This window comes from Pygocentrus nattereri, chromosome 25 (genome assembly GCF_015220715.1).
Source record: "Pygocentrus nattereri isolate fPygNat1 chromosome 25, fPygNat1.pri, whole genome shotgun sequence".
Taxonomy (NCBI): Eukaryota; Metazoa; Chordata; class Actinopteri; order Characiformes; family Serrasalmidae; genus Pygocentrus; species Pygocentrus nattereri.
This window is the reverse complement of record NC_051235.1, coordinates 27877357-27900510: the sequence shown is the minus strand read 5'-3', so window position 1 is coordinate 27900510 and position 23154 is coordinate 27877357. Positions and strand designations below refer to the sequence as shown.

Sequence of the window (23154 nt, the reverse complement as noted above, 5' to 3'; positions counted from 1 at the left end):
CTTTACTTCATAAAGTATAAGTACCATTATGTGAGAGTGGGTTTGGGCTGCTCCTCTTTGGTGAGCATAGATGAAGTTGTTCCTCTGTTGTATTGTGGGTAATTGTGTTATCACTCGAGGCCACATGGCAGGGCCTTTGGATCCAGACGTGCGCAGATAGGTGGTGGTTTAGGGCGGTGCAGCTTTTCCTTTCAGAGGCCTGGGATCATTAGTGCTGCTGGTTTTCAGAGCAGGAGTAGGTGCTCATTTATATCCTGCTGTCTATCGCTCCTTATTTTCGATCTCCACTATTTATGGGTTCTTTTTGTGCCGAGGAGGAAGTGTGGAGGGACTGACTCTCGCTGCTTATTGTGCTAGTCTAAGTTTTATTTATTTATTTATTTACTTGTTTACTTACACTGTACACCAATCAGGCATAACATGCCCACCTCCTTGTTTCTACGCTCGTTGTCGACTTTATCAGCTCCACTTACTGTATAGCTGCACTTTGTAGTTCTACAGTTACAGACTGTAGTCCATCTGTTTCTCTGATACTTTGTTACCCCCTTTTACCCTGTGCTTCAGTGGTCAGGACCCCCATGGACCCTCACAGAGCAGGTACTATTAGAGTGGTGGATCATTCTCAGCAGGGTGGTGGTGTGTTAGTGTGCGTTGCGCTGGTCTAAGTAGATCAGACACAGCAGTGCTGCTGGAGTTTATAAACACCTCAGTGTCGCTGCTGGACTGAGAATAGTCCACCAACCAAAAATGTCCAGCTAACAGCGTCCTGTGACCACTGATGAAGGACCAGAGGATGACCAACACAAACTGTGCAGCAGCAGATGAGCTGTCGCCTCTGACTTTACACCCACAAGGTGGACTGACAAGGTAGGAGTGTCTAATAGAGTGGACAGTGAGTGGACACGGTGTTTAAAAACTCAAGTAGCACTGCGGTGTCTGATCCACTCGTACCAGGACAACGCACTAACACACCACCACCACCACGTCAGTGTTAACCTTAAGAGTCTCTTTTTATTACTGTTACCGTTTTAAGACTGTTATATGTATATTAGCTCTGTTCTGATTGGCTGGCCTGTATTGCACCTCATTGTAAAAGCAGTCCAGGCTGAAATAGCGTGAAGGGGCGGAGCTAAACTGAGGTGGGCTGAATAGGCATGTAATGTAAATATGACATCACAAACATACTTAATTCGGGTTTGCATAGGTGGTCAGTATGAACTGCTGAGTGAATGTTTTGGAACTTTTTGTGCTTCGATTTCCTCCTGAGATGAACGGCATTAATTCACGGCGTCTTGTCAAGTGAGATGATCTTAAATCCAGTCAATACATCTAATATTTCCCATTTTGAGATGTCTGTGCACTTATTGTGAGATTATCTAGTTTATTTCTAGACAGTTTTGCTTGTTTTTTATTTTATTAAGTAAAATTCCCACTTTACCGGCAGATAATATTGCTGGTTTTAAAGCACATTTCTTAATACAAGCTAAATTATCTGCCAATATAGTGAGAATTTTCCTTAATAAAATGACTTAAAACATGTAAAAATGTCTAGAAATTAGGTAAATAGTCTTGAAATTAAGCTTCCAACAATGTCAACAGGAGAAATATTAGTTTTACTGACTATATTTCAGATCATTTTACTTGACAGGATGCAGTTTTTTGCAGTGTAGGGAGTTTGTCCCTCGTTGCTGCAGTAACAGCCTCTGCTCTTCTGAGGAGGCTTCACACTGGATGTTGGAACATTGCAGTGAGGATTTGATTGAGCATTAGTGAGGTCGGGTACTGATGTCAGATGGCCAGTTCTGGATCTCCAGCTTGTCCCGAATGCAGAGCTGGGCGATATGGCCTAAAATCTCATCACGAGAAAACATTTCGTATCGTTCCATATCGATACAAGTGTCAAAGCATTATTTCTTTAAAGTTTGAAGGCGGATTTTTGCTCCTGGGTGGTTATTCGCCGTTTCAGACTATTCTTTATGGTCGGAACACGACAAACACCAAACATGGAACAGTGGCTTAATACCCCTCTGGCCTATGCTTGGCATTGGGCATGGATGCATCCCATTCTGGCCTGTAAGGCACTCGCCTGAGACAGTAAGGGACAGAGGAGAGCCTAGACACTGTTTTTATAGAGAGAAATGAAGAAAGTCTGTGTGATTTGTTTTGGTTGCACCTTGTTTAATGTGTAACTAAAGCACTCTGATTCACTCGCTGTCAGTGTGGTAGAGAGTCTATGGGAGGTTTTATATGATGACCTGGGTGACCTGGAGAGAGACAGAGAAAGAGAGAGAAACACACAGAGAGAGAGAGGGGGGGGGGGGGGGGGGGGGGGGTGTTGAAAGTGGTGGAGGAATGTAGTGAATCTGGTCTGTCTGACACATGAGAACAGAAAACTAGCAAGTAGGGCCAGCTGTGTGTGAGGGAAGAGTTCATTAGTAAAACGGATTGATTTTCATAAAAAAAATAATCAAATATTTTTTTTCTGAGATTCTGCCTTAAACCGTTTGAGCCAGTGTTGCCACCTGCCCTGAATACTGAGTGCTGATTGGCCGAACGTGTTTATCGGGCTCTGCTGGACATCAGCGCTGAAGTTTGACCGTTTCTGCTGTAAACTGTGAGCCTGCAGTTTCTGGACAATGAACAATAACCGCTTTAGTGACCAAACGAATTTGGGGCTCAGGCTGTGCTGCGTGTTGGAGTAACTCACCACAGTCAGCTCAGTCTTTTAAAAGAGGGTGTTTGTTTATTAATTAATTAATTATTATTTTTTTTGCAAATGAACTCCTCATATAAAATAAAAGAATAATAATCTATGTATGTGTGTGTCCTCTTTCTCTTTCTACTGCTTTCTTTTTCTCTTTTCTGTCTGTCTAACCTATCTGCCTTTCTTCCTTCCCTTCCTCCCTTCCTCCCCTCCTTCCTTCCTGCCTTCCCTTCCATCCTTCCCTTCCTTCCTTCTCTTCCTTCCCTTCCTGCCTTCCTTCTTTCCCTTCCTGCCTTCCCTTTCATTCTTCCCTTCCTTCCTTCTCTTCCTTCTCTTCCTTCCTTCCTTTCCTTCCTGCCTTCCTTCCTTTCCTTCCTGCCTTCCTTCCTTTCCTTCTCTTCCTTCTCTTCCTGCCTTCCTTCCTTCCTTCCTGCCTTCCTGTCTTCCCTTTCATCCTTCCCTTCCTTCCTGCCTGCCTTTCTTCCTTCCCTTCCTGCCTTTCTTTCTTCCTTCCTTCCTTCCTTCCTTCCTTCCTTCCTTCCTTCCTTCCTTCCTGCCTTCCTTTCCTTCCTACCTTCCTTCCTCAGAAAGAAATGGCAAAAATGTAAAATGCTGTTTTCGTGATTCCACAAAACAAGACTGTACACACAGTAATAATAATAATAAAGTACAATAACACAAATATTTGGAGGATTGACAGTTTAGAATCTGTTTTCTACAGAGTTTCTCCGCTCGTTTCCTGAGGCGTGCAGGCCGAGGGGCCTGTGTGTGCTGGTGTAACGGAGAGAGGATTAGATTTGTGGGTATTCATAATTCCGCTGTAGTGTAATCTTCTTGGATTAACTGCTCCTGTTTCCTCGCCATGTGTTTGCCTCGGCTGAGGTTGTGCCTCAGACATTCACATTATCCAGATGCAGGTGCAGGACATGCCACTGTGAGATTTCCCACATGACCACTGAAGCGCTCTCTAATTGTTGAACGGACGGAAAGTATGGCGATTCATCAGGCCTGATCTTACCCAGAAGCCCTGTGAGGGACGTCCTTTTCAGTGCCTACAGACTCTGGAAGCTCAGGGAGCACAGATCTGTCAGCTTGACCCAGCCCTGGCCAATCACACTCCAAATCCGCTGTGCACATTTTACCCTTAACTCAAATATAGTCGATCGGACGAGACGCGGTTGGGGTCTGAAGGCCACTTCTTTAGTCTGTCAGTGGAGCTTTGAGGCTAATGTAGCTCACTGACTTGCTTAAGTGGTCAAACTGGACAGAAGTGTGGAGGAAATTCAGGCTTCGGCCACTGTTTTCAGCTTTATGATGTACTGTAGTCCATGTTTATAGATAACGGTGTCAGAAACCACTTAGCCAAGTCTTTTAGAGATTACTCAGCAACGCTGATGCAGTTGTGTGATGATTTAAGCAACATTTAGCCTCGTTGCTCCATTTCAGAACTAAATGATCAAACTTACAAAAGTCGGCTGACTTTGTTTGGAGTGGAAGCAACATTATCTAAAGCCCATATTTAATGGAGCAAACACACGTGACTATTTTGATGATTGTGAAATGCCCCCGAAATGGTTTGCATTAGTTTTATGTGGAAATCGATCCATTAAGACTGTGCTTTAAACCGCTGGCTTATCATTCATGTGATATTGGCCTTAGCAATGCTTTGCAATATGTAAGTTAGCCCTCTATCCAAACATAGGGTCAGTCACTGTAAATGAATTTGGGCAAAATGATGCAGGCCAGTCTTTAACCATCTCATGATATTGACTGTGTTTACATGCACTTAATAATCCAATCATGATCGAATTCCTGCAGTTATCCGAGGATTCAAATGGTCATGTAAACACCATACTCCAGCCTTAAAATCTGATGAAGAAATCTGATAAAGAGGCTGGATATTAGCTCAGTAACCAGATGCATCGGTCAGTGCATGTGAACTCTTACTCTGATTTATTTCGGGTTTCTCGGTCTGAGCATGTGCGAAAACAGGCAGCGGTACCGGAAATAAGCAAGCAGCGTCGCTGTGAGATGGCAAAACACTTTTGGAGCAACATTGAAACTGACTAAATGAAGGATTTAAATATTCTTCATCTTCTACGTGATGCATGTTCATATTTTCAGGTAAATTGGCACTTTTTTTTTTTTTTTTAAAGCTACGATCTGAAGTTTGGGTTTTACGCTACGTTTCCGTCCCGTCGTCTTCTGTGAGTTTATTGGCTGGTTGCAAAGCAGAAATCTGATTATTGTCTGACTGATGTAGTTATCGTATTATTAAGTGCATGCAAGTGGTCTTCATAATACAGTGCGTGGCATTCCAGTCATACTATGTAGCAATATAATACATACAAAGAGGCCGTCTCCTCTCCTGTCAACACTTTGACACACAGTCATAACACACAGACGCTGTGGAGACACTGAGTGTTTCTCCGTCCTCGGGCTCAGCTGTGGTTTTAGAGAGGAGAGTGGAAGATGTTGGCTGGAGATTTTCAGACGATTCCTTTGCAAAGTGTAGCCTTGGAAACTGTCTCTGTCTATAGGGCTCAGCGTTGGGAAAGCTCTGGTACCGTTCAGTAGACTGTGATTAGCTAATAAACTCATAGCCGTGCATCAGTAGCCTAACAGTTCATTTATAAAAGCTGAACGGTTGAGCTAACAGGACTGAAATCTCTCCGAATCTGATGAAATAAGGGTTGGAAAGCTCTGCTTGTACGTTTGTGTGTTGTATATTACTCCGAATCAGGTGGGTTCCACTGCGTTTGATTACAGTGTGAGATTATATCTGTAGCACATTAAGAGGGTGCAGAACGTATGTGTGTGTGAGATTATAATCTCTTCAGTGGGAATGGGGGGAGGGGTGTTTTGAGGGGGTAGAAGATGCTGAGGTGATATGACTTTGTGAGTGAAAAGAGGCTTTGAAACGTTACACACCCAGAAGCACCTCTGTAGCATTCAGCGAAAGTGTGAAGTGTCCACAGTGTTCAGTCGTTAGAATTTCAAAATACCTTTTTGACTTCAGACAGTGTGTAATAAGTAACCATTAAAACGGCAGCACTTTCTGCACTGAAGTGCCTGAAAGAGCCTTCAGAACAAATGTACAGGTGAGATCTTTCATTGATTAGATAGTTAGGATGTGATCTTATTAAAGAAAAATGAATTTGCATGGATTGCCTCAGTGTTTTACCCCAGCTGTGCTGAGGGTGTCTTTTGCTGCGTTTTGGGAGCATCATACCACGAAATACGCTGTTTATTCACAACAAAACCCAGCTCAGAGGAAACGATTTGCTAGGTTGTGTCGCTTCTGTTAGAGTAAAAAGTTTGTGTGGTTTGAAACTAAGCGCAGGCCGATGTCGGGCATGGCTGTGGCTGGTGCTCAGCTGTAGTGGGCTGCCGCTCACTCTCCCTGCCCCCTGCCGTATTCTTGCATGTCATGCGATCCACGGCCTGGTGGTTGCAAAGCTGTGACGTGGCGACTATTCTTCTCGGATGCTGATCTAAGCTGGTTTCTGCTGGTCTAGTGCTGGTCTGCTGTTCTAGTTTAGGTGGTCTAACCAGCATGGTCATTCTGTTTTACCACCATGCCAACAAATGAAATACAACATATGCTGGTTTTATTGGTGGTCAGCATATTAGGGGACATACAAGGGGACTCGCTTCGTATTAATAAAACTAATGTGTGGCCGCAACTTCATTATCTCATTCCCACACCGTACTAAATTGTGGCCACGCATTATTTTTACTTATGCAGGATATCACCAGTGGGGTTTCCACCAATTAAAGAAAATTCTGAATAATTTAGTCCTTGAGATGTAAACAAAGTCGTTCAGAGTGATTTGGTGTGAAATGTTTCATTGTAGAGAAACTTACTGACTCTGACTGGTTTACAGTGGTGGTGATAGGAACCAGGGGTCACCATCTGTCCAAAGCCACCAGTGAACTTGCACACATCTTCTGGCGTTTTGGATCTAATCAACGATGGTAAAAAAGTCGTAAATCTGAAAAAAAGTTTCTTAGCCTTACAGGGCCTTGCATGAATTCAAATAAATGGATTCAGATACATTTCAAACCAAAACATAATTAGAAAACCATCATCAAATGTCTTGGACGTCAGGCAGGATATTTATAACCATTTTTAACGTAGCAACTCTCTGCGAGGAAGATCTTAGAGGTGGACGTCTGGTTCCTATCACCACCACTGTGAACACTGTGAAGTAAATCAAACCAGACCACTCTGAGTGACTCTGTTTACATCTTAACTGGTTAATTATGCAGGATTAAAAAAAAAATAAAGTAACTTCCAGTGCTGCTGACCTGCATTACCAGCTTCCAAAGCACAGCATTTACTGGTGACCATGTCTGCTGGTCTGTGCTGGTTTGTTTTTGTGACTCCCTTCAGAGACAGAGACCCGTCTTTGACACTGTGTACATGTGTCATACACTCACACTATTCATGTTCTGTGAGCTGCGGCTTGGCCGTTGGTTTTTCCAGTCCCCAAATTACCATCATTTCCTAAAGGCACCAAGTTCACTGCATGTGTATGAGGAGTTTAGCTCGGTTTAGCCTGACTGCTGAGCTGAACGGTGCCACCACCTTCTGTCCACAACGCTTTATATCTGCGTTACTGAGTCAGGAGCTCTGTTTGAACTGAGCGCTGGGCGTTTCTGTGACAGCGTCAGGGTCTTCTTGGATGTCTTTGTAGACGGTAACCTTTTAGAGCACTTTTGCTGTCACGTTAGCCTCCAGCCTCATCCGTCTCTCTGAATTATTGGAATATGTGAAGAGCAGCCGAGAGTGTTTTGGTGTTTCGGTAAGCGCAGGCTGAGGGGACGGCTAACGGGGCTTAGGCTGCGTAATGGAAAGGCTTACAGTGTGAGGAGAGGTGAACAGTGGGGCAGCCAAAACGGAGCGAAGTCGGCTGGACGGTGAACAAAGAGCAAAGGAGAGCAGCATCAAAATAGCAGACAGAGAACGATCTGAATTCATCGGTTTCAGCTCAGCTATTTTTGGTTGTGTCAGATGAAACCAGCATTACATGCTGCGTAGGTCCTGTAGGGTGTGTGTGTGTGTGTGTGTGTGTGTGTGTGTGTGTGTGTGTGTGTGTGTGTGTGTGTGTGTGTTTTATTTATTTATTTATTTATTTATTTAATTAACGTGTTTAATAGTTTTCATTTTTGGAAGTGCATGTTGCACTACAACATTGTCAGTCTTATTTCTTCTGATCATATTCATTTTTTTCCTCCTATTTTTATGTCCTTTATTTTAACGTATATATGTTTATTATATATTGTTTTTTTTTTCTTTTTATTACATTGTTAAAATTAGTTCTCAGTTGCATTATATTTCAAATTCACAGAAATTCACTGTTAAAAAGACTTTTTAAAAGTTAAATAAATCCATGATGTTTCCAAAGTCAGTGAGTCATCGTATTAAATAATATCGATCTTAATATTGTACTTAAATAATCGTGATTAGGAATTTTGCTGTAATTAGACAGCCCTTAATTTCACCCAGGTTAGCTGTTTCAAGTTCCCACCCACTAGCTCAGTTATCCTCATTTTCACAGCAGCGACCGGGAGGGAGGGCGAGGGCTTGCACTTGGTCCAGGATGTAGAGTCTAAAGTCAGGGGCCGTCTTTCTGTAGTTGGCATCGTGTGCATATTAGAAACTCTCGAGTCTAAGCAGGTTTTTCTGTATGGGCGATAACGATACACGATAAATTTTCCTTCTGAATTTCACTGAATCATCTGAAACAAACTCACATGAAAGTAAATTTACTGTTAACTTTTCATAGATTAATAAGCAGCACTATTTAATAGATTATTGGGCTGAATTAGTTCAAACTGCCATCTCAGAGTAAATAAAACTGGATACCTCCCAACAGAAAGTACTCTATAAATTGTGTTTTTAGTAGCAAATAAAAAGATATCAAGGAAAATTGGTATTGAAAAGTATTGAAAACTTGGTTTATGATCTATTTAAATTCTTTGTCAGTAGGCGTCTTTCCTAAACCTTAATTCTAAATTTACACTTTTGGCTTTTTGCTGGTTTGTGTGGAATGGGGGGCAGTTGTGGGCTGGAGGATGGGGAACCAGCTTTGTGAGCTTTGGAAGGTCACCGGTTTGATCCCTGGAGCTGACAGTCCATGACTGAGGTGCCCTTGAGCAAGACACCTAACCCCCAACTGCTCCCTGGGTGCGGCGGATAGGGTAAGCCTGCTCACTGCCCCCTAGTGTGTGGGTCTTCACTAGTGTGTACGGATGGGTTAGATTGTGGAGGTGCTGTTTCCCCGTTGTGGGACTAATAAGGGTCACTTAATCTTAATCCTAATGTTTTGGTGAGGCTGCTAGTCTCATGAGCTCAGTGTGCAGGAGTGTTAGCTTGACTCCTCAACAGCCTCGTAATTCAGGGGATCTGGAGAAGTTGAGGGAAAACATGTCTGTAGGGCAAACTGAACCAAACCCAGCTCTGCTCCTCTCTTCTAAGCAAAAGTACATGTTTCACATAAACCCTCTCAATGAACTGACCAACAGCCCATTGACTTCCATTTTAAATGCGTTTCGGGTGCTCAGGTTTGTTTTCTGCATTCAGGAAAGCATGAAGACTTTACCATCTGTGGTGGTCAGCTGTACATTACAGATACAGCAGGTAGAGGTCAGGCTGAAAAACGTCGAGTGTTCCTCTCGGGTGTGAGTGGAGAGGTTGGGAGGTGTGGAGATGAAAGCTGGAATGGAAAACAGAGCGAGAGTAGTCAGGGATCTCTATACTGGCAGCTCCTCAAAGCGCTGGCCGCTATCCCACAGTGCTTTGCACGTGGGCCTCTTGGTGAGCTTGTGTCTGAACAATCACACGGGCCGGTGTGTTGTTAACCTCATCAAAGGAATCCATGGAGTGGACACGCTCCACTTGCTGCCCAGCTCAGCCGGAACGAGAAAGCCCAGCTCGCCGTGCAGGGAAGTGCCTGCGGGTGGAAGAGGAGCAGCTGGAAATGAGCTTTTCCACTGCGGCACAGTGAAGAGCCAAATGAGTGCTTTGACCTCATGGTCAGCGTTTAGGCAGATTCACTGGGCCGCAGTGGCTCTAGTGGTTCTTTTATATAGAAGACTGAGGAGACCACTGTCATTTTTGCTTAACTTACATCATTATTTACACGGCGAGGGGTTCAGACACTTTTGTTTTGGGTGTTTAACAGACATAACATTGTCCATTTGATCAGCTCCACTTACTGTATAGCTGCACTCTGTAGTTCTACAGTTACAGACTGTAGTCCATCTGTTTCTCTGATACTGTTACCCTGTTCTTCAGTGGTCAGGACCCCATTGGACCCTCACAGAGCAGGTACTATTTTGGGTGGTGGATCATCCTCAGCACTGCAGTAACACTGACGTGGTGGTGGTGTGTTAGTGTGCATCTGATCCACTGGTACAAGTGGATCAGACACAGCAGGGCTGCTGGAGTTTTTAAACGCCGTGTCCACTCACTGTCCACTCTATTAGACTCCTGCCTTGTCAGTCCACCTTGTAGATGTAAATTCAGAGACGACAGCTCATCTGCTGCTGCACAGTTTGTGTTGGTCATCCTCTAGTCCTTCATCAGTGGTCACAGGACGCTGCCCTCAGGACGCTGTTGGCTGGATCATTTTGGTGGGTGGACTTTTCTCAGTCCAGCAGCGACACTGATGTTCACTTGATGGAGTGGTTCAATCGAGAATGCTAATGTTTCTAATAATGAATGAATAGCCATCAAATTGGCTTTGTCCAATTTGTTTTAGTAACTTTTGTCCCTGGAAAGCCACCCTAGCACCCTTAGTCAAGCTCTTCCTTTAACTGTGCAGTAAATCACTGCTATCGGAACAAAACCTCATAGTTTTCAGTTCTTGACATTATTTGAAAATACCTATTTCCTTTTACATTTACATTGTATTTAAATTTCACAAAAAACGAACCAATAGAATTGGTCAAACTATGCGTGGAGTTCCATTGCTCTGGCTCTGGTTCCATTGACTTGCATTAAAAGTAAAGCAGGTTTCCTTCTCCTGTAAATTTACCGTTTTGCAGATACGAGGTTTTGTTCCGACAGCAGTGAAACGTGTGATTGTTCAGGTAATTAAAATGTGTGTTGACCAGCTGTTTTTCTCTTTGACCCCACAGCCTGCCTGTTCCGCTACAACGCCCTCTCTTTAGTCTACCTTCTCTACCTGCTGCTGTTGCCATGGTTTCTCTGGCCCAACAAACATACACTGCGAGGTGAGTGAGCACCTTAATGAATCCTTTCATTCTCCTCCTTCTTGCAGACACTTTAATCTAAAGTAAGGGGTTATTTACACCAGGAAATAAGTCATGTATTTCCCCACAGGCATCTGTAACCACAAGTGGGTAGAGGAGCCTAAACCTATACTCAAGAAAAAAAATATTAGGACTGATGCAATTAGAAGTGGATGCAATACAACAGTAGTAAAGTCAGTCTCACGAGGATCTCCACCTGACTTTCCTACTGATTGTGGGCTAAAATGTGTGCAGGTTGCAGCAGGTTTTCTCAGAGAACTACACAGGTTGCATCATACATGAAATTAAGCATGAAAATAAAACTTTTTTTTTTTTTTTTTTATTGATGAACCAAAAGTTGTGTTGTCAGGTTTGTGTCAGCTATTTGCAGGAAGTAACATCACTACGTAAGACGCTTTTATCAGCACTTCTGAGCTGGTGGACGATAAAAATCGCTAAAATTATTTTATGTAGTTTCATTTTGACGCTCGCAATCTCTGCAGAAAGTCCGTGGAAATTTGGCTAGTAACTGTTATACAGGGAGATTCACTCAAAAGAGCCCCCGGATATTCTGCTGTAGCTCCCGTTATGATGAAGCAATCTGAACCAATCATATCCAATACATACCTTGACGTATGTGTAATCGATTGCATTACATGTGATGCTGGAAGTGATCTCTGTATTCTGCCAGACGCATGAAGGGATACGGGGGTCTGCACTCGGAAGTTGCAAATGGAGGTTAAATGATGCAATGGTTCCCTCAAAGGTACAGCAGTGGTTTTAAGGTCCGATTGTACCTTAAATAAGTTTTTCCCAGTGGAAAAGTAGATATTTGTATCTTTTTATAAAGTAAAGTTTTAAAACAGAGCAGTAGAATAAAAGCCTGGAGGCGAGGCGAGGTGTGTGGAGTCAGTACAGCTTAGAACAGATCATTCCAGTGGATTCTGGTTCAGTTATGTTCCATGACTAAAGGTACTGAGATGTACCCCTAGGGTACCACCCCAGTGACAAGAAGGCTGCTGCCCCAGTGACAGTGTTGTACCTTTTTCAGAGAGTGTATCCTGGGGAGTTCATCGCACATTGTTTCATTCAGATTGCTTCATCCTAAAGAGACTTACTGCAGAACATTCAGGGCCTCTTTCTAGGGAATCTCCCTGTATTTAAAGGCTTGAGCGGGTGAAATGTGTCATTGTACATAGTCTATGAGTTTTCATGTGGGGGGGCGGCGTGTACAGAAGAGGACTGATGTTTGCTTACGGACTGTATTAATATCTGTGGTTTTAGACGTCTTGCTCATTTCCCCGTAAAGGCTGGAGCTCAGAGCCTCTGGACCGGCTGCTGGCAGGGTGGGTTTTTCTGAGAAGTGTTGATGACAGGAAGGTTTCGGTACCTCATTGTGGTACACAGGGCTGATATCCAGGCCTTTCTTTCACACCAGTTGCAGGCGATAACCAGAGCTACAGATACTTCCTATTTTAAGTGGTACAACTGCTGCATATGATACGAGTCAGAGTGCTGGCAGTTTAAACTTGATGGCAGGTCTACAAAGGACGGGTCTAATGCCGTCTGTCGAAAAGAGGATGACAGATTATGTTTATGTAAAAGCATCAAGGACTCTTTGAATCAGTAAGTCGGTTATAACATATGCAGCGGATCCTTGTCTCCTTTTTTTTTTTCCTTTTTCCCAACCCAAATGATCATTGGTGCTCAACTTCTTCAGGTGTATGCAATTTAGCCAAGCCCTCATACATATGAAATTGAATTATACTGGCCTACATCTGAGGATTTCCAGCTGTAGTCTGGCAAAGGTTGGACCAGTCCAGAGGTCAGCAATCCAAATGTTAAGAAGAGCCATTTAATCCTTTCAGCAAAAATCAAACCATCTTGGGACCTACAATATGTCCATTTTACCATCTTGGCTGTAAATATGTCTCAGTATGTGCTGATGTGCTAGTATAGGCTAAACAATATCAAATAAATGAAAACAGAGTTACTCTGTTCTGCTTTAAGCTTCAGCTCAGCTATAGCCGCTTTTCTCGCGTCTCCGGCAGGAAACTTTTCCTCACATGTGGAACATCCATCCACCCATCCATCCATCCATCCATCCATCCATCCAACTTTTTACAAGTGTGAAGTCGCTTCTCATTCACTAGCTTCCTGTTCGAATTTTCTGGTTCCACCTGGTCACTGAGGCACCAGAATGTAACTGCTGTGCTGTTTAAGGTGGAGCAAGACAGACTTCAACTTTGCAACGTTTTAGTGTTTGACAGTTTCTAGTTTCAGATTAAACATATCAGTAAATCAGCTGGAGTGATTATAAATGCAAATACCATCCATACGTCTCTGAATTATCGATGTCTTAAATCTTTCTCTTTGCTATTTCTTTAGCTGCTAGATAGGCTAGATTGTTATCAACAGTCTGCATGCCAGCCTTCAGAGTTAAAGGGTGAAATTTCATGCTGGATGGACCAAAGGAAATGACCCAGATATACTTCGAAAAAAGTCTGGTTCCATTTACCTACAAGCCCAAGTCCTGAAAAACAACCCCACACCATAATCCCCCCTTGACCAAACTTTACGCTTGGCACAATGCAGTCAGACAAGTACCGTCTCCTGGCAACCACCAAACACGTCTTCACTCCTCTAGAGTCCAGTGGCAGCACTTTACACCACTGCATTTGACGCTTTGCATTGCGCTTGGTGATGCAAGGCTTGGATGCAGCTGCTCGGCCATGGAAACCCATTCCATGAAGCTGTTCTTGAGCCACATGAAGTTTGGAGGTCTGTACTGATTGAAAGTTGGTGACCTCTGCGCACTATGCCCCTCAGCATCCGCTGACCCCGCTGTCATTTTACGTGGTCGACCACTTTGTGGCGGAGTTGCTGTCGTTCCCAATCGCTTCCATTTTGTTATAATCCCAACGACAGTGGACTGTGGAATATTTACTAGGGAGGAAATTTCACGACTGGACTTGCTGCACAGGTGGCGTCCGATCACGGCACCACGCTGGAATTCTCTGAGCTCCTGAGAGCGACCCATTCTTTCACTAATGTCTGTAGAAGCAGTCTGCAGGCCTAGGGGCTCGGCTTTATACACCTGTGGCCATGGAAGTGACTGGAACACCTGAATTCAATTATTTGGATGGGTGAGTGAATACTTTTGGCAGTATAAAGAATATTTGTAAAATATGTTTAGTTATAGTTTGCTTTCTGTCTTCTCTGGAGTGAGGAGGAATAAAAAGTAGATTTGGCCATTTATGGACGTTTATTTCTTTTGCAAATTAAGTAAAAAATTCTGTATGTGTATGTAGTAAAGTAGAAGTGTACAATGGCTTTCCTGAGATCTTGCAGATAAAGTTCCTCACAGTCAGTAACAGTCAGTGTAAATCAGCTATTATTAGTTATTCATTTTAACAGAGCTCTAAATGAGTGGTTGCTAGAGGGAAGAAATAATGCAATAGAAAATAATTATCAGAACTCCCAGTGTTACGTTTAAGCCCCTGAAGGAAAGTATGCATTTTATACCCCTTTGTTTTTCTAATTTAACCTTAAGAAGTGAATTAAATGGCTCTTTGTGGAAACTCAGCACTTAGCCCTGTTTTTCTTTGGAGCTCAACAGAGTTAAGACCATCTTGAAGGGATAGTTGACCCCAGAGACCTTATAAAGGAGGAGGTTGAAAATGAATGGGAAAGCTTTAATGCTTAACACTGCATCTGTTTACTGGAAAAAAAGGTTCGCCCTTTAATAAAAGAGCCTGTCGGCTTGCTGGGAATTAGTAAGTGGGAAAACCACCCCCCCTCCAGTGTGGAAATCTGCTCCTGCGCAGTAGCCAAAATGTGAAAAAATAAACATTTTTATATTCATTATTTGAGCAAATTGAGGTTTTTTTTCATATTTTGTTAGACTTTACCAGTGAATTCAAATCGTCTTGAATAATTTAGGCCTCTCCTTATTCAAAGAAGCAGTCATGGAGCACTAAGTCCTCATTCACCATCCGTTCTTAAGAAGAAGTTATTTCTTAAAACCCGCTTACACAGTTTTCACAAAGATTCTGGTTCGCCAGTGTTTTCTTATTTGGGATTTGTTCATGAAGAACCGAATCTACACACAGTCAAGACCACGAAGGTGCGAATAGTTCTGCAGTTTAAGAGCACGTCATGACCTGGACTTTTTCTTGGGGCCTTTCTCAAGAACATATGTAGAAAAAACTGTCCGCGGTTGCTGACAGCAGGACATGAGCCTTGATAATAGAATCATTATTATATTTCGACAGTTGTCTGATTATTCAAGTGGACCCAGCATACCACAGTTTCTTGGATCAGATTAAGACCTAGAAACCTGATTAAGAAATCCAGTAGAGTTCGAGCTCTCGATTCTGTTTTTCAGCGTGTGTAAACTCCTGATTTCTTTCGGTTTTCTCAGTCTGTGTACGTGTGAAAACCGAGCGCTGTCTCGGAAACAGCAAGCGCCGTTTAACACGAGACCCGAGAGACGGCAGCAAAACCCTTTTGGAGCGACACAAACCAAAATACATGCTTGACGAAATTAAGAATTTGAATATTCTTCATCATATAGGCGATATATTTTCTTCATTTCTGCCAAAGCGAATTTTAAAAAGCAGGGTTAGCTTATGTTAGCCGTGTTAGCTGGACGTAATGCTGACCGGCATGGTTAGCTTATGTTAGCCGTGTTAGCTGGACGTAATGCTGACCGGCAGGGTTAGCTTATGTTAGCCGTGTTAGTAGTAGCTGTTAGCTTCCATTTGTTGTTAGCTTTGTTATCGTTCTCTGGCTAACTGTCAAACTGTGAGTCGCTATCGTGCGGCATTTTGTGGTCCGTTAGATTATCCCTTCTCATGCTAAAGCTAAATTTCCACGATTCTCTTGATCTACATTCCATAATCTCTTCCAGACGTGTTTCATTCAGGCTGGATACGCAGCAGATCGTAGACTTATCGGGAAGGGAAGTGTAGGGAAGGGGAAATGCTGAATAAATCCGCGGCTGTCCCGTGTTTAGTGGTCTAATGCTGGTTTATTTGAGTGGATAACTTTGTTAAGGAGAGAAGGCCCTGGACTCCTGCCACTGAGCGGTTTAGCTTCCTGGTTTCCGCTTTACCCGATCAGAGAGCCTGAAGAGTTTTATTCCTGAGCAAACATTGTTTCAATTTGGAAAGACAAATCTTCAGACTGGTTTTTAATCAAATACTAATAAACATGGGATGTGATTTCAGATGTGGAAGCGAATATTTTCCACATCCTGCCCTCGACCGCAGCTGCGGTCACTGTTCGAGCGCTGAGTTATGGCTGCCTGAAACAATGGGGGGCTTGATGCGTCCTTCCACACACCGCTGCACGTGTTGGTCCCCATAGTGTTGTATCAAATCTTTCACGCTCCAAGGATGCCGTGAACCTTATCAGGTCCTGACGTTGAGATAAGATGCCAGAGTGAACCAGAAATCGCGCCGCCTTTTCCTGCTCCCCAAAAAAACAAACTCCTGTGAGGAAGGGCGCCTAAATACAGTTCTGGAGGGAAGGCCTTGTTTTTAATCACAGAGTAAAATGTTGCATGAGCTGTGAAATGGCTGAGTTTACATGCAAAGATTTTCGCCCATCCAATTCAATACGTTCAGATTACAGATTGAGACTGAGGTGTTCTTTGTTTACGTGCTCACTACAGGAATCCGGTCCAAAGTCAGAGGGAGATGTTTTCAGTTGGTGCGCTTGTGTTTTAATTGTTTAATATTTCAGACCTTATTAAAGACGGCCGAGTGGAAGACGTCGTGTCCTGAGACGCATAAGCTGGTCGTCCGTCCCACCGCCGTCTTTTAAAGATCAGAGCATGAACTGCAGACCAGTTTCTGCTCCGCCGTGTTGAACGGTGTAAACTCTCACTAAGCACAACGGACTGAACGGACTTAAACTTTCCGATTGGGAATGTAACAGACAGACAATAAATACAGAACTATTCAAACTATGCAGAGCTATTCAAACACTAAGTGTAATAAGTTCTTCTCTAAATATGCAACCACTGAGCACAAGTCAATAGAGAAAATAGTCATTTTTCAGGTGTATTTCAACACACCAGACCATCTTTTAGGGCACGTATTTGATTTGAACTTGGGTTTCCCCATTAAAACCTGGCTGAGGAGGCTGGGGCCGTATTTTAGCCATGCCCCATTATTTTAGAGCACTGACACTGCATCTCTGTCCACATGGTGAGCCGTTAGATCCTATTGTTTTGAAGTAAATGTGTCTGAAAATGAATGTGTAATGTTAAGAATAGTCACTACCGAAACACAAACTTTCTGCAGTCCAGTAAACTTTTTTGTGTTTGCATGAAAAATGATTTTATGCATATGCAACTGTTCAAAGCTGTGTGTGCTAGTCATGTACTGGCTTGTGCTCAAAGTTACACTTGAAATTGGTAAAGTTTCAGGAATGTTATTGCTTTTAGTTATTAGTGACAAAATGGATGTTTAATTATTTATTTGAATAAAATAAGCGTAATCAAGGTAGATGGTTACTCGAAGCACAAGTCCAAGGCTACGTTCACACAGCAGGTAAAATTAGTCCAAATTTGATTTTCTCACCAAATCAGATTTTTTTTCTGTTTGGCTGTTTTTCTTTTAAATGTGAAAATGCGACATCAGTCTGAACAGATCAGCTCCTAAACTGACCCACATGCACAAAAGAACAATGCTTTACACGACGCGCTCATCCAGAGGTAAACAATCACGACTGCCAACGAGTGCCAGTTGCTTCTGGATTCAGTTTCGTCTTCGCCATCATGAAGCTTCACTGACTACTGACTAAGTTGGGCACGTCACTCAGAATGTGTTCGAAATCGCCGTAAAAAGGCCGTGGTCACTTCTTCGGTTCATGTCCTTGGATTCTTTAAACTTTTAACTGGTCTCTGACGCTGCAGCCTCGCTCTCCTACGGCCGCGTTCGGACATTGCTTTCTGAATCTCTTCCAACACGGAGGGTTTTGGATGAGTTTCTTCTCCTTTTTGGTGCAGAAACATCAGCCTAAATGTTTACGAGGTCTCAGCAGCGTGGAATTATGATGAACGTCGGGTTGGATTGATGTAAAAGTCGCATCGCCACATATCGGATACGTATCGGAGGCCAGTACCACGTATGAAAGCGTCTCAAATCGGAATTTCGGAATCGGATTCAGTGTGTTTATCTGGTCACACGACACCAAAGAAAAAGGTCGGATTTGGGCCACTTTTACCTGCTGTGTGAACAACGCCCAAGTCCGTTAACAGTCCAGAGTGTGTTTTTGTGTGGAACTCATGCAGTAACCGTGCACCATGTTGCCTCTATTTTATGACCGTGTTCGTCACTCTGAGCGGTGATCGTTAAGGTGTTTTGTTGAGGCGTCGTGCTTTTATACCATGTAGATATACATTAAAGCTGTGTGGAGGATTTGCTGGCACTGAGAGAATTCCCTGTAGGAAAATCCCTCCGGTTGCCAGCCAACGCGGAGTTGAGGCTGACAGAGAGCCGTATTAATGATTTTAATGAAAACCATCTTGCTTTCTCCTCGCTACGGATTAGCCGGCCTGGAAGCGGCCTGCAGGAGCAGATGTGAGCGGTCATGGGGTTGCAGAGAGGAGAGCTGTTCAGGGAACGTCAAGCTTCACCATTTCACAAGCGCTTTGGCCACAATCTGATGGGGAAAGTATAGATCACCGCTCTGAAACACCAGCCAGGGATGCATTCGAGGCGGATTAAGTCACGGCCATGGTTTTCTTGCTGAATGAGTTGGAGAGAGCTTTAATGCTGAAGCTGACCTGCTGACCACAGACCTTTTTGCCCGAAAAAACAGCTTTTTTACCTTCTTGTAGATTAGTTGATGCTGATTTAGTTGTCATCAAATCACTTATGGGGAAAAAGAAGTCAACATTTTTACTTAAAAACTACTGTTATGTTTAATTCACCTGGCTGTTCTGACGGATTGCAGTATACTACAGGAAGTGAAGGGGGCAGTATACCTATTGTTTCATTGTACTGTAAAAGAGAAATTACTTGTTAAACAAAACATTGAATGACAGCAGTGGCAAAAATAATGTAATAGGTAATAATTAGAATAGTGGAGTAATCAAAAGTAATTGGTAGATTTGGTTATAGAAATAATCCGTATTTGCAGGTCGAGAATATTTATCAAAACTGCTTTGGTAGGCCAATACATTGTGAGCTAGCCAGGTACCTAAATGTAATGGATAGCAGTGAGTGTTTGTGTGTGTGTTTACTTGATGTTTGTTAACACATTTAGAGGGCAACGATAAGTAATGTTTGTGTGTGTGATGTTTGTTAATAACAGCTTTAGAGGGCAGCAGTGAGTGTTTGTGTGTGTGTGATGTTTGTTAATAACAGCTTTAGAGGGCAGCAGTGAGTGTTTGTGTGTGTGATGTTTGTTAATAACAGCTTTAGAGGGCAGCAGTGAGTGTTTGTGTGTGTGTGTGTGATGTTTGTTAATAACAGCTTTAGAGGGCAGCAGTGAGTGTTTGTGTGTGTGATGTTAATAACAGCTTTAGAGGGCAGCAGTGAGTGTTTGTGTGTGTGTGTGATGTTTGTTAATAACAGCTTTAGAGGGCAGCAGTGAGTGTTTGTGTGTGTGATGTTTGTTAATAACAGCTTTAGAGGGCAGCAGTGAGTGTTTGTGTGTGTGATGTTTGTTAATAACAGCTTTAGAGGGCAGCAGTGAGTGTTTGTGTGTGTGTGTGATGTTTGTTAATAACAGCTTTAGAGGGCAGCAGTGAGTGTTTGTGTGTGTGTGTGTGATGTTTGTTAATAACAGCTTTAGAGGGCAGCAGTGAGTGTTTGTGTGTGTGATGTTAATAACAGCTTTAGAGGGCAGCAGTGAGTGTTTGTGTGTGTGTGATGTTTGTTAATAACAGCTTTAGAGGGCAGCAGTGAGTGTTTGTGTGTGTGTGATGTTTGTTAATAACAGCTTTAGAGGGCAGCAGTGAGTGTTTGTGTGTGTGTGATGTTTGTTAATAACAGCTTTAGAGGGTAGCAGTGAGTGTTTGTGTGTGTGATGTTTGTTAATAACAGCTTTAGAGGGTAGCAGTGAGTGTTTGTGTGTGTGATGTTTGTTAATAACAGCTTTAGAGGGCAGCAGTGAGTGTTTGTGTGTGTGTGTGTGATGTTTGTTAATAACAGCTTTAGAGGGCAGCAGTGAGTGTTTGTGTGTGTGTGTGATGTTTGTTAATAACAGCTTTAGAGGGCAGCAGTGAGTGTTTGTGTGTGTGTGATGTTTGTTAATAACAGCTTTAGAGGGCAGCAGTGAGTGTTTGTGTGTGTGTGATGTTTGTTAATAACAGCTTTAGAGGGCAGCAGTGAGTGTTTGTGTGTGTGATGTTTGTTAATAGCAGCTTTAGAGGGCAGCAGTGAGTGTTTGTGTTTTGTGTGATGTTTGTTAATAACAGCTTTAGAGGGCAGCAGTGAGTGTTTGTGTGTGTGTGTGATGTTTGTTAATAACAGCTTTAGAGGGCAGCAGTGAGTGTTTGTGTGTGTGATGTTTGTTAATAACAGCTTTAGAGGGCAGCAGTGAGTGTTTGTGTTTTGTGTGATGTTTGTTAATAACAGCTTTAGAGGGCAGCAGTGAGTGTTTGTGTGTGTGTGTGATGTTTGTTAATAACAGCTTTAGAGGGCAGCAGTGAGTGTTTGTGTGTGTGATGTTTGTTAATAACAGCTTTAGAGGGCAGCAGTGAGTGTTTGTGTGTGTGATGTTTGTTAATAACAGCTTTAGAGGGCAGCAGTGAGTGTTTGTGTGTGTGTGTGTGTGATGTTTGTTAATAACAGCTTTAGAGGGCAGCAGTGAGTGTTTGTGTGTGTGTGATGTTTGTTAATAACAGCTTTAGAGGGCAGCAGTGAGTGTTTGTGTTTTGTGTGATGTTTGTTAATAACAGCTTTAGAGGGCAGCAGTGAGTGTTTGTGTGTGTGTGATGTTTGTTAATAACAGCTTTAGAGGGCGGCAGTGAGTGTTTGTGTGTGTGTGATGTTTGTTAATAACAGCTTTAGAGGGCAGCAGTGAGTGTTTGTGTGTGTGTGATGTTTGTTAATAACAGCTTTAGAGGGCAGCAGTGAGTGTTTGTGTGTGTGTGATGTTTGTTAATAACAGCTTTAGAGGGCAGCAGTGAGTGTTTGTGTGTGTGTGATGTTTGTTAATAACAGCTTTAGAGGGCAGCAGTGAGTGTTTGTGTGTGTGTGTGATGTTTGTTAATAACAGCTTTAGAGGGCAGCAGTGAGTGTTTGTGTGTGTGATGTTTGTTAATAACAGCTTTAGAGGGCAGCAGTGAGTGTTTGTGTTTTGTGTGATGTTTGTTAATAACAGCTTTAGAGGGCAGCAGTGAGTGTTTGTGTGTGTGTGTGATGTTTGTTAATAACAGCTTTAGAGGGCAGCAGTGAGTGTTTGTGTGTGTGATGTTTGTTAATAACAGCTTTAGAGGGCAGCAGTGAGTGTTTGTGTGTGTGATGTTTGTTAATAACAGCTTTAGAGGGCAGCAGTGAGTGTTTGTGTGTGTGTGTGTGTGATGTTTGTCAATAACAGCTTTAGAGGGCAGCAGTGAGTGTTTGTGTGTGTGTGATGTTTGTTAATAACAGCTTTAGAGGGCAGCAGTGAGTGTTTGTGTGTGTGTGTGATGTTTGTCAATAACAGCTTTAGAGGGCAGCAGTGAGTGTTTGTGTGTGTGATGTTTGTTAATAACAGCTTTAGAGGGCAGCAGTGAGTGTTTGTGTGTGTGTGTGATGTTTGTCAATAACAGCTTTAGAGGGCAGCGATAAGTAATGTTTGTTTATTTGAGCTCCAGCTTTGTTTATCACTGTAAAGGTACTACATATCAGCAGCTTGGAAGTAAACTAGCGTGTTACCCATTTTAACCAATTTAAGTTTGTATTTAAATAGTTAAAATGAACAAAAATACACAGTTAAATTGTTAATGACATATTTATATGGCAATTAATCATCAACTAAAATTTCATAATCCTGACAAATCTAGGTCTTGTTTGATTTTGCTAGTCAAGTACTTACGAGGCTAAAAGTGTCTTGGATCCAGAGTTACACGCCCTGGTTTTTGAATAGACGTTGACATTGAGGTGAACCCAGTGTTATTTACCACAGGTTGGTGGTGCTGCACTATTTTGGGATTAGTGGAGTTTAGCAGCCCCAAAAGGCAAATTTTTCACAGACTGCTGAACACTCCAGGCTCTGGCTGTCATATAAGCTCATCTCTGTTAAGTCCCTGCACTTTTGTCACCGTGAAGTGTGAGGTAAATGACTCCATCAGCTAAATCCCGCAGCAGCTGCGGAGACGACATGTCCTTATTGAGCTTTGTGTGCAGGTTATTCAGTGAGAAGCTGTACGGACTGAAGCTCGTGGTCCCCCACAGCGAGCTGGCATTTAATTTCTGTTTTTGAAATGTGCGTCGTGCCTTTTTCGTAAGTCTGCTGAATGATTCATTCCGTAGTGCCTTAAACCCCCATACAGTCATAGCACACAGTCATCCACTATTACTACGTGAAGAAATGGTGTGTGGTCTGTGGTCAGCAGGTCAGCTTCAGCCTTAGAAATGCTCTCCTTAACTTATTTAGCGAGAAAACTGTGGCCGTAAATGAATCTGCCCCAAATGCATCCCTGGGTGGGGGGAGCTTACTGGCTTAAACTGCTCGTCAACTGTTCTGTTCACTGATAGTGGAGGAATTTACTGTGGGGGTCTCACTGTGTGGTACAGAGGTCTGCACAGTGTATTGGTTGCAATCGAACTGTTACAGTAGCAACACCAGAGGCCTGCAATATGTAAATGAGCTTCTAACCAATTGGTGTTTTACAGTGTGTGCTGATCAATCACAGCTCCAGATGAGCTTACTTCACTACTTCTGTACTGCTTTTTTTTTTTTAGAAGTCTAGCCATTCACTCACAACAGCGCACCGCAGCAGGATATGGAGAGTAAGGGTTTTAAATACTACACTGTATACTGAGTTACTAGGTTTCTAGCAAACTTGGAATACCATAGACTTCACATAAAGGGGAATTCCACTTTTTTTTTTTTTTTTTTTTTCACCATGATTTAGTTTAGAGAGTCAACAAAGTCAGTCAGATTGGTTTAATGTGAAGCACACGGTTCTAGATCCACATACCGAGTCAGAATTGTTCACAGTTGTGGTGATAGGAACCGGA

At 42.8% G+C, this 23154-nt stretch overlaps 1 protein-coding gene across 4 annotated transcripts in view; it reads left to right on the top strand.

Annotated features, from left to right (window-relative positions):
- Nucleotides 1-23154, top strand: part of piezo1 (piezo-type mechanosensitive ion channel component 1) — a 180532-nt gene that overhangs the window by 36916 nt on the left and 120462 nt on the right. For all 4 annotated transcript variants that reach the window (XM_037534600.1, XM_037534599.1, XM_037534598.1 and 1 more), the window contains one exon: nt 10853-10948. In XM_037534600.1, the coding sequence (XP_037390497.1) occupies nt 10853-10948 (96 nt within the window). The remainder of the gene's footprint in view (nt 1-10852; nt 10949-23154) is intronic.